The 12,439-nt window shown below is 40.1% G+C and overlaps 1 protein-coding gene across 2 annotated transcripts in view; it reads left to right on the forward strand.

Annotated features, from left to right (window-relative positions):
- The window catches only part of PDE11A (phosphodiesterase 11A), a 467,655-nt gene that overhangs the window by 223,717 nt on the left and 231,499 nt on the right, over positions 1–12,439 (forward strand). For both annotated transcript variants that reach the window (XM_066232547.1, XM_066232548.1), the window contains one exon: positions 2,644–2,776. In XM_066232547.1, coding sequence (XP_066088644.1) covers positions 2,644–2,776 — 133 coding nt within the window. The remainder of the gene's footprint in view (positions 1–2,643; positions 2,777–12,439) is intronic.

Below are 12,439 nucleotides of genomic sequence, written 5' to 3' on the forward strand. Positions count from 1 at the left end.
CACCCCAGGGTCCTGCTGCCTCCCCTACCCAGCCCCTTTCCCTCTGGCTCTGCCCTGCCTGCCTCACCCCCAGGGTCCTGCTGCCTCCCCTACCCAGCCCCTTTCCCTCTGGCTCTGCCCTGCCTCACCCCAGGGTCCTGCTGCCTCCCCTACCCAGCCCCTTTCTCTCTAGCTCTGCCCTGCCTCACCCCCAGGGTCCTGCTGCCTCCCCTACCCAGCCCCTTTCTCTCTGACTCTGCCCTGCCTCACCCCAGGGTCCTGCTGCCTCCCCTACCCAGCCCCTTTCCCTCTAGCTCTGCCCTGCCTCACCCCCAGGGTCCTGCTGCCTCCCCTACCCAGCCCCTTTCTCTCTGGCTCTGCCCTGCCTCACCCCCAGGGTCCTGCTGCCTCCCCTACCCAGCCCCTTTCTCTCTGGCTCTGCCCTGCCTCACCCCAGGGTCCTGCTGCCTCCCCTACCCAGCCCCTTTCTCTGGGCTCTGCCCTGCCTGCCTCACCCCAGGGTCCTGCTGCGGCTCTTCTCCTTCTCCCACCACACAGTAGGTCAGCACTCTCCACACTGTTTTCTCACAGAACACTTTTAAAAAACCATAGTATAGAATACAATACACAGACAGCACAGAGTGAATGAACAGACCAACTAGTCACTGCAAGAAATTAACAACATTCAAGCACACCCTTTTATAAACTTGGAAACGACTCGGTGAGGTTGGCTCATCAGACCGGGTGGTTTATCACGTTTCTTCCTTTTTGTTGCTTTCATTGCAGTACAGCGTAAAATGCAACAAAGACAAAATGAAATATGGACTTTCCTGTTGTTTCTTTTTTGCTTTTTTTAGAAGGTAAAACTTCACCTTATCTTTGAAGTCCTCAGTCTTTTTACGTCTTTGATTTAGGCACCATTTAGAAAATACAAGACTCAGCTTTTGGTTAAAACTTCCATTTTCCAGGCAGGGATCCACAAGTTTATGTACTAGTAATGTTTATATGCAATAAGAGATTAATAACACCCACAAGAATATGTTGACTTCATCAGCTACAGACCAGCAATTACAGGTGAAATACATTAATGACGGCCAGTCACGCCTATGCTTCCCACTCATTTCCGCATCCGGTGGCTTCTCCGTGCCGGTTCCCGGCATTCTCAATAGGGCAGATTCCACACAGGCACACTGCACAAGGACTATGTACAGTGTTTAGTGTTTTGGTTACATATAATGCAGTTTAGATTAAAAAGTCAGTAGAGTTGTTATTATTTTTACTGTAGTGCACTCGTTAACATCCGTTGAAATCCAGAGAATGTAGTTTGGAAAACATTGCTCTAGCACGTTTGCTTTAATTTTCAGTTTTAGTTATCCCTGCGAAGCCCCAAACCTGAAAGTCCCCCGTGAAAGCTTACCTGGCTGATCTGAACAGTCCTGAAATGGGCATTTCCACAGCTCCTGGCTGTCTCTGCTCAGTCTGCATCCAGGGAAGAAAGGATGGAGGGAGTGGGAATCTTAGAATTCTTACAGCACTTCTGTCAATTCGGTGTGTGTCGTGAAAGTGATACAGGGCAAATTCACAAAACCATTAGCATAAAAATCCTAGTTCAAATCAAATACGAATATGATCTGAATTACTAATATTAAGGGTCAATAGAGTTAAAACAGGTTTTTTAGTGAAATTTTTTAAGTAAGAAATGCGCTTTTGTTAAGAAACATACTCTGAGACTACAAAACTAGTTACGTACTCTTTTGCTACATTTAAAATTTGCTAAATTGTCAATTTATTTTTTTATTTTTCCCCATTCTTAGATTGTGTGTGTGTGTGTGTTTGTGTGTGTGAATCTAGTCTGCTCACTTACGTGGTGGAGGGCGGGGCAGGTTAGTAGAATCTGTTATGTCACTGTGTTGTCATCCTAGCTTCAATTTTGGCCATTATCTGATTATCTACTTTATGTCTGCCTGCTTTGGGGCCTAAATACAAATCTAGAGTTGTTCTCTGGATTGTAGAGACTCTACCATTTCTGCCCATGCATTTGATTATTTTACATTGTAGCAGGTAAGTCTTTTAAAAGTAGATCCTAATAATTACCTATTGTTCTGTGACTAATGTCACTTATCCCTTCTTAACGAGGATAGAGAGTCCTATTTTATTTATTTATTTATTATTATTTTTTTTTTTTTGTATTTTTTCTGAAGCTAGAAACAGGGAGAGACAGTCAGACAGACTCCCGCATGCGCCCCACCGGGATCCACCCGGCACGCCCACCAGGGGGCGACGCTCTGCCCACCAGGGGGCGATGCTCTGCCCCTCCAGGGCATCGCTCTGTTGCGACCAGAGCCACTCTAGCGCCTGGGGCAGAGGCCAAGGAGCCATCCCCAGCGCCCGGGGCCATCTTTGCTCCAATGGAGCCTTGGCTGCGGGAGGGGAAGAGAGAGACAGAGAGGAAGGGGGGGTGGGGTGGAGAAGCAGATGGGCACTTCTCCTGTGTGCCTGGCCGGGAATCGAACCCAGGACTTCTGCACGCCAGGCCGACGCTCTACCACTGAGCCAACCGGCCAGGGCTAGAGAGTCCTATTTTAAGTTTAGTTTTATCTGGTTTGCTTTCAAGCAAACTAATGTTTTTCTCTTTTCCTACTGCCTGCCTTGGTGTTCTGACAGTTTCAAAGAAAGCATGGAGAAGTCCTCGTACTCTGACTGGCTGATAAACAACAGCGTGGCCGAGCTCGTGGCCTCCACAGGCCTCCCAGTGAACATCAGCGATGCCTACCAGGACCCGCGCTTCGATGCCGAGGTAGGAGGAGTCCGCTCTTTAGGGGTCTCAAGGTTTAGCTGTTACTGTGTTGACAGTTTTCTGTTGGAAGGAAAAAAAGGGGGGGGACGTTAGACAGATTGACAGCAACCCCCAAGTTTACTGGCAATTTTTTTGCATCTTTCCCCTCTGATCTGATTGTTTGCATTGCCTACTGTTAACTGACAGAAAAGTTTCCTGTCTCTACCCTGCTTGTGGCAAAGTGGCTCCCTACTGATGTAGTAGTCTGATGGTCTTTTATGATTGGGTACCTTTTTATATTAAATGTACATGTATACATATGCTTTAAATGTACCCATGTATATTTTATATTAATCATAGTTTCTATTAAACTCTGAAATAGCTAATAAAAATATGGGTATAACATAGTTATTTCCCAGTAGATGCTAGAACAACTACAGTATTTTTTAAAAATTGCTCCCATAAAACAGTATCTTGGCTTGTTATTATAAAATTTTAATCATTGTGTGGACATATAGAATACATAAAAATAATGTAGATTCTGATACACAGAAGTTTGAATTCTAAGATACTTTCGAGTATCATACAGATAAATTTGCACAAACTTATACAATGTCTCTACAGTGTCTGTGGGTGGGGAGTTGGACAACTGAGAGGAGTTGGTGTGGTTGTAGGTGTGGCCAGAAAGCGAAACCGAGGACTAGTCACCTAAGAGACTGGAGTGTTTATCTCAGGCAGTGGAGAACGAGTAGCTGAGTCACAATGGGGGAGAAGCAGGAGTTGTGTTTGAGAAAGACCACGCAGGCTACAAAACAGAGGGTAGATTAGTAATAATAACTGAGCATTTCTTCTGTGCAACCCTGAGAGGTAGATGTCATCAGCCCTGTTTTACAGACAATGGGAGCTGGTCTGTGACTCTGGAGACAGACAAGGATTCAATCCTAGTCTCAGACTCTGGATCCTACCCCGTGCTGTCTTCATTGTGTGGAGTGGAACACGAGGATGGCAGGGCGGCTACAAGCTAAACCTAATCTGTCATTTCATTCAGATCGTCTTTGCAGACCTCTGCAGGGAATTTTTAAATTCTCAGAAGTCACCACCTTTCTATAGTTGCCTGGAACTCTCTTTCTCCTCCATGTATTTTCTATTCATAACCGAGCATCACTTCCTTTCATGAACTCCCATTCTGCGTTGGGCGTCTCTCCAGTGTGCTCTTTTAGCTGGCCCAATGCTGACCAGCCTCCAGCTCTCTTCGGTTGTTTCATTAAGTCTGAATTTTGCATTACCTTCTTTGGGAAAGTGCTCCTTCTATAAGGAAGAACACCACCCCGCTGCCCTTGGTTCTGTGACTGGCAGAGTGGAAATGATTATAGATGTCCGTATTTGCACTCATTAGCATTGTGACTGGGCTTGGACCGATTTTATAAAGCCTGTCCTTTTGCTGTATTTCTTTCTTCCTTAATTTTAGAAAATAGTGAAGAACAGATTTCTAAACACACAGTTTTATCAAGTGTTCTCAGTCTTTCATTATTAATGTCAGTAATAGTTGAGCAAACTGAAAAGCTTGCTATGCAGAAACATCATGCATTGCCAATTCATTGTTACAAAGTCATATTACTAGATTAGAGGTCAAGAGACAATGGTTGATTGCTATCCACATTTATAGCACTAAATTTGGTATGGATTGCTCGTAGCTCTGGACCATAAAGTCAAATATTGGAGAAAAGAAAAGAAGCAACAAATTATACCATTTAAAAAAGTTGGTTCATAAGACATGTGCAAATGTATAACAAAATATGATGCAGTAAACAGCCACTATCCAGTTTAACAAAAAGAATATGATCATTACTTTTGAATCCTTAACCACATCTTCTTTATTTCCCCCACAAAGTAACCATGGTCCTAATTTTAATCTAACATTCCTTTGCTTTTCCAGATAGTTTCATCATATAAGTTTGAACCCTTGCCAAATATATATATTGTTATATTTTGCATGTCTCTAAAGTTTATATAAATTGAATTGTATGTATCAATATTTTTCCATGGCTTGCTTTTTTCTTGAGCCCCATGAATTTATAACTCATTCATTTATTTTCTCTGCTCCAAAATATAGTATTGAATGACTATGCCTCACTTTATTTATTTACTATAGTGTTGATGGACATTTAGATTGAGTGTTTTTTCTGTTACATATATGAACACCAAGGACATTGTTGTACATGTCTCTAAGTATGCAGGTGCAAGAGTATTTTTAGCATCTGTACCTAGGATAATAACATGTTGGTTATAGGCATAAACATCTTCACATTTATAGGAAATGGAAGAGTCTTGTCCAATCATTGTTCTGTTTTATTTTCTCATAAAAAACAGCTGTGTAGCAAGGACAATTAATATCTCAAGAATACTTTTTGGTAACACAATGTACTGAGCTTGAATATACCACATCCTTATGTCTACAGGCAGACACTTACCATGCCTCTTCCGGATTAGTAATGCAGCCATTTTACATTTTCTTCACACTTAACAATCCATTCCAATAAGCCTGCCCTGATGACCCATAAAAAGAGCAATGTAGACTGTCAAGCAAAAATGCAACAGTTATTTCCTTGGAATTGAGCATAAAAATTTCATGCCCTGACCCAGTAGTTAGAAGCAATAATGTCTGAAGACAATAAACTGTGGTAAGTTAAGCAGTCATGTTCTATTCTATAGTAAAATATATATTGAACCATCGTTACTTCTTGGACTTTCCACATAAGTGCTGTCAATCTGTCACACAACTAATAAGGGTATTTATTATTTAAATTTTTTCCTTTTTATCAAATTTATTTAGGTGACACTGGTTAACAAAATTATACAGATTTCAGGTACACAGTTCCATAATACATCTCCTGTACACTGAATAGTCAAGTCTCCATCTCTCACTATTTTTCCTCTCTATGAGTTCCTCTACTTCCCCTCAGCCCCTTCCCTCTGGCAATCACCACACTGTTATCCAGGTCCACGAGTTCTCTCTCTTTCTCTTTTTTTTTCCTCAGTCCCTCCATCCCCTCTAGGCCCCTTCAACAGCTGTCAGCCTGCTTTCTTTCTGTGAGTCTGTCTCTGTTTTACTTGTTAGTTTATTTTGTTCCTTAGGTTCCACATGTGACTGAAATCATATGATACTATCTTTCTCTGACTGGCTTATTTCACTCAGCATAATGATCTCCAGGTCCATCTATGCTGTTGCAAAGGGTAAAATTTCCTTCTTTTTTATGACCGAGTAGTATTCCATTGTGTAAATGTATTACAGCTTTTTTATCCACTCATCTATTGATAGGCATTTGGGCTGCTTCCAGATCTTGGCTATTGTAAATAATACTGCAATGAAAGTTCTGGATTTTAAATGCAAATTTTAAGGTGCATGCCATGATTTTTGCACGTTGTTTTTGCATGGTACTAAAATTTAAAGTTATTTTATGTTTCCCTTCTTATGCTGAGAGGAAAAAGTTGGAAAGGAATTAATTAATATAAATGAATATGAGAGGAGAGAGATCTAGAGATCTGCCTAAATATAGTCATTTAGTAGATTGTCCTACAAATGTGTGTGTATGTGTCACACAGCAAAAAGCAAAATTATTTACCTGCTTACGCTACCTCTCGTCTCAAGTATATTTTGCCTCAGTAACAAATGTCACCCATTCATGTTAATAATGAATCAAACAGACTTCAGATTGAGCCTGAGCCACAGTACTCCCCCAAGAGGTTAAGAAATGGAAAACTTCCCAAAAACCTGATGTAAGATGTTGTAGATCATAAAGTAAAGACAACCATTTCAGATATTTTTTCATTAATGTTATTTCACTTAAGATAGAAAAATACCACAACAAAATGGAATTAATTCATTCTTTCACTAAAAGTAATTCTAGTATCATCCTAGAGACAGAAGCCTGCCTTCAGAACTATGTTATCTTCCTGCAAAGGTTTGAGCTCTCTCTTCTAGCGTCTGGTACATGGATTCATATTCTTCCAGAAATCATAACAGAGTCATTATTTATCAGCGGGAGAATATAAAGGAACAGTTTGTTTTTAATCCAGGATTAATGACTAATTATTCTCTCTGCTGGAAAAAGTGCTTGCTATTTGTTCTCTGCACTCATGGACTTCCCTGAATAGTGTGAGGTTGGTTAACAAGAATGATGATTTGCGGAGAGGTAGCACTGGGAATCCTTTTCAGAGCACTTATTTTCCTTACAGACTTTCTCAACACAGAGCTACATAATGCCAGAAACACAATTACCCTGAATACTGAGATCTATGCTAAGTTTCTTCGTGCCTCAATGGCTAGTGCTGGCAATCTGGATTTCCTTTACTGAGCAGGAGAAGAACTCCAGGTCATCGGATAATGTAGTGACCTAGGATAGAACCTAGGTCAAAAGATAGAACCAAAAGTGTATTGGTCTTATTCTGACGTTTAATACTAAAGATACATCAACTTTCAGTTAATAGGAATATTAGAGATTTCTTTAATTTACAGGTGAGAAAACAGAGGCTTGGAGAGCGGAAGTGACTTGCCTAAGGCCACATAGCATCCTTGAGGCAGGGGCACAGAAAGGACTGTAGGCCTCCAGAGTCCAATTTAATTTAATTAGGAATTTAATTAAATTTCTAATTTAATTCCCTTTCCCTGGGTGGCCTCTTGGGGGGGGACCCTCTACCGAGGGTTGCCTGGACAACAGAGTGACCACCCCTTCCTTCCTCTCTCCATACAGGCTTAAGGACTTAGAGCTGGCTGACCTACCTTTCTGTTCTGTCTGCTCCACTTACCAGCTAAGTAGTCTTGGGCATACTGCTTGCACACATACTATCACATGTACAATTTTCTATAAATATGTCATAAACCATAGAGTCCTGTACAAATATCAGGTGAAGATATTGGTTTGACTAAGGGCTAGTTTTTTAGTTCCAGGGAGATGCTAGAAACAGACCCCTTTCGCTACATGAGGGGCCTTTACACGGAGCTGCAGACTAGCATACTTTGGATCATGGACAAGCCAACTGCAATGTCCCCTTCCTCCAGAGACACAGGGGAAGGAAGAGAAAAGTCTCTGCACCAAGAGAGGAGTTAAAGGTGATGGTTGACAGTAGAAAAGGGATGGTGGCAATAATCGTACAACCCTTATGTCTTCAGAAAAGCCAGGCCTTTCCTTTCTGGTCTGAGGAGGAGCAAGAACAGGTGGCAGCAGGCAGTGAAGGCTGGCCTGTGGCTTTGAGCTGCCTTGGGGAGATGGTTACCAGACCCTCCCTTCTAGTGGCAAGCAATACGCAACCTGGCTCTTCACCAGAGTGGTCAGGCATCCAGAGACCAGGTTACCTAGGTGTATCAGGAGAGATCAAATTTCAGGGGCTAACTGCACTGCCCAGGCTCTGCCAACCCACCAGACTTAAAACATATAACTAAAAGCCAGTCACATTGGTATATTTTAAACACAACTTATTAAACTATTGTATCCGTTAAGGCAATCAACTCCAAAATCTCTGTGACTTAATACACTACAAGTTTAGTTTTTGCTCACGTTAAACCCAAATGGATGATCCTCATCAGTGATAGTGGGTAGTGTGTTCCCTTCTCCATGAATGTAATTGTCCGATGGCAACTATTAATAACGGCTTGTGGATTCTTCAGATCTCTGACTGCAGGTGCTGACCTTACTACATGCTTCTGTACACATTTGGTTGTTTCTTCTCCAATTTTGACTAACATGCTAAGCTTGTCAGTTTGGGGGGGTCATGATGCCAGTAGCTATTTTCTGTTAAAAAGACAGAATTTATCCTATCCAGTTTTGCTTTAGTGGTACAGTTAAAGTGTAAAGTAATTTCCAATTTCTGTGAATTTTCTGCTTTCTAATAACTTTTGGGAAGTCCTCTGAAACTCTGACAAAAAAATATGCAGCAAGGGAATGATCTTTATTTTGAAATCTCAGTTTTGAAACTGTTGGTCTTTTGATAAAAGCTACAAAGGGATGTTTTTAATGTGAGATAAAGCTCATCCCAGGTGTAGTCAGGTGCTTGCTGTGAGGGCTATGGGACAAGTAATCATAGTAGTCCACCTGCTGGGTGTTCTCATTGTGATTGTGTTAAATATTTAATGGGGTTCCCTCCTTGCGGTGAACAGAGCGACTTGGAGGTCGAGCCATGGTGATTATGTGCCTCTGTCTGCCTGTTCAACTTGACTCTTAGCAGTGGTGCCTGCTGGGTTTCATAACATACATGGTTTTATGGCCCAACTCCTTGGTTTAGGGGTGGAAAATGATGACAAAATGGTTATATAAGATAGTCACAGAGCCAGAACTAAATTTCTGAGCTTTAAATTTTGCAAACTTAAGATCGGGATATATTTATTCTGTTATAGGACTCTGTGATTCTTAAAAAGCATAGAAGATGGTAATGACCAACTAAATATACCCGATTAAATTTATTTATAGTGACTTAAGAAATATATGTTCATGGGTTATAGTGACTTAAGAAATATATGTTCATGGGTTTCTATTGCCCTTGCCAGCATGGAGTGCTGCTTGGATTTTATTTTGTAGTTTTATCAGGCATTTGCTCCTTGGGAAGGGGGCACCCATACTTTTACATTTTAAGTCACATCATATCACAACTCAGCTCATAAACTCTTTAAAGTCTCCCAATTTCACTATAGTAAAAGCTAAATTTACAGTTTTTTCAGAGGCTTCCAGTGCCCTACACAATCTGGCATCTCATTATCCCCACCCAGACTTTACTCATACTTCTCCATCCACACTGGTCACCTTGTAATGTCTGAAATATGCTGTTCACACACATACCTCAGGGCCTTTGCACTGGCTACTCCCTCAGCTGAAACATTCTTTCACCAATTGCTGCATGACTCACATCCTAACCTCTTTAACATCATTGTTCAGATGTTAGCTGTTAGTAAGGTCTGGCACCCTTGGTATTTTTAATCCCTTTTATCCTGCTCTATTTTTACTTCTAATTCCAAATATCTTCTAACATACAATTTATGTATTTGTTTTTGGTATTGTTTACCAACTGTCTTCCTTTACTAGAATATAAGCTCAATGAACATGAGAATTTTGTCAATTTTGTTCATTGATGTTTCCCCAACAACTAGAACAATGTTCAGTACACAATAGACATTATTGTTGAATATTGCCCACAATTGTCAAATACATTAATCTGTGTTATTTACAAATATGTTAAATATAGTATATAAATTGATGTGTGAACATATTCTAATTTATAGGAAAAAAACTGTTAATAGTTGTCATCTCTAGAGATGGCAAGATCAGAGCTTTAGATTTTATTTTTTCTTGACAGTTTTGCAAGTGTTTTCTTTTTTTTTTGTAATCAGACAAAATTATAAAGATATTTAAGTTATCTAGACTTGTTTTAGTTTATATTTTACTAGGTTACTGTGAGCCCTCTAAAAACTGTAAACTGTTACTCAAATCCAGAATTGAAATCATGTAAGAGCTAAGTAAATTGATTTGCCTTGCGATATCTTTGGGGACGTCAGATTGATTATTTTCTATTGCCCTTGCCAGCATGGAGTGCTGCTTGGATTTTATTCAAGATCCTCATCTGAAACTGTCCCAACAGCATGTACATAAAGGGCTTTTGCAGATGGCATACCTCTGCAGCAGGTGGCTTCTTGAAGCACATACTCTATTTATAAATATCTTCACCACAGAACAATTATTCTGGCTTTGTTTTCATTGGCATTGTGCCTAAGAATTCAATTTCCAATAATCAGCTGCACTCTAAAACATCATCCTGTGAAGCTCTCTGCTCTTCTTTTCATACTAGATTCAAAAGATCACCTTAAAACAAAACACTAATGCCCAGCAAGCCATTATTAAGCCAACATAAGGAACGATATTTTATTCCTTAGTTTAATATTTCCTTCCATTAGTATCATGATGGAGAGAATTTCAGAGCCATTACATGAAGGTTTTGTTATCTGGCTGCAATAGGAACAAACAATTGGACTCAACATTTAAATAGGAAAGGTTCAGCAAGAGGAATGGCAAAAAATAACTAAAAAGTAGGGCAGGTTTTATGTCTGGATGTTTTGGTGGTCTATGTATTTGTTACCAATTCAGGAGCAGTGGGAAACCCATCAGCACGCTGTTCTCTGCCATGCTGGCTAAAGCCCTGAATTACACAGTTAAATCTAAGGTCTGTCCTTCTTCAGTCCCGCATATAGAACTGAAGTTCTTTCTGTAGTTCTTTCTCTCTTTTTCCTTTACTAAAGCCTGCTGTAGACAACTCAATAGTTCTCACCCTTGTCATGAGTACTTAAGGATAATGAGGCTCCAGTCTCTGAGATTATTTGATGTAGAGTATTAAAGCCCAGTTCACTGGTCAGAGCTTAATAACAAAGCACACCCACAACCTGGAATGCTGAGTGCTAGCCTGGTAGGACAGTTCTGTGTCTATTCACTACAATGCCTCCATAATGCCTCTGGGTTATTGCTTGTGTTTCTGTTACAAAGGGAAAAGTACAAAATTGTAACCATAAAGAGTTAGATTGTGTATCTGCTGAAATGCATTTACTACTAATAATTTCCTAGTTGCTGATACTTAAGATAGGCTAGTTTGAGACTCTGTCTGGAGGGTAGGGTTTGGTAGAGAAGATTGGACAATGGATATAAGATTTCTTGATGACCAGGAGGGTAAGGAAACAGAGGAGGATTACTAAGACGTAAATAAAATATAGAATGGGGTAGCTGTGGGTAATGATGACAAATTGGAGTCCCATTGATCTAAGGGTCAAATAGACTTTGCTTCATAGGTTGTGGTGACAGTGCCTCCATTCTAAGCCCAAAAGTCAGAGATATATATATATATATATATATATATATATATATATATTTTCAGGAGTGCTTTTGTTAAGACTTAAGGAATCATTTGTTAACATTGTTCTAGGAGCGTTAGAACTGATCCCATGTGCCAGGTAAGGGAGGTGAAAAGAAATTGCCTCTTTGTTGTTTCTAGGAAATCAAATGACTGGATGGAAACATCTCTCTCAGCTTGTCCTAGTACATAATTTCTCTCTGGCAGATTGGTGTTCGGGGGGATAAAGTTTTGTTTGAGATTATTGTTAAAACTGTACATATCTTTCTAGGGAAAGGAAAGACATTGCACATTAATAAATTATCATCACATTATCATCCATTAATTTCACATTTTCTCTGACCACCTTGGAGGGCCTGGAAAATTTGACAAGTATGTTTTGATGGCTTCTAGAGATAAACCATGTTTAATTAGATCTGTTAACTGGAAAGACCCTTTGAGAGTAGAGGCTGGGCAAAATTTTTTAGTAAACACATCTTTAATTGGAAAGAACCAAGCACTTCCAGATAATATATTTATTTATTATTTTAACTGTAGCCTTCAAGAAAAGCTACTCAGTCTCAGATAGTCTAATGTTTAGAATTATAATGATATAAATTTTATTTATTTAATTGATTTATTTTTTTGATTTTTATGAGAGAGAGAAAAAAGAGAGAAACAGACAGACAGGGATAGACAGACAGGAAGGGGGAGAGATGAGAACCCTCAACTCATAGTTGTGGTGCCTTAGTTGTTTATTGATTGCTACTCAATCATGCCTTGACTGGAGAGCTCCAGCTGAGCCAGTGACCCCTTTCTCAA

The sequence above is a fragment of the Saccopteryx bilineata genome, chromosome 5, assembly GCF_036850765.1.
Source record: "Saccopteryx bilineata isolate mSacBil1 chromosome 5, mSacBil1_pri_phased_curated, whole genome shotgun sequence".
Taxonomy (NCBI): Eukaryota; Metazoa; Chordata; class Mammalia; order Chiroptera; family Emballonuridae; genus Saccopteryx; species Saccopteryx bilineata.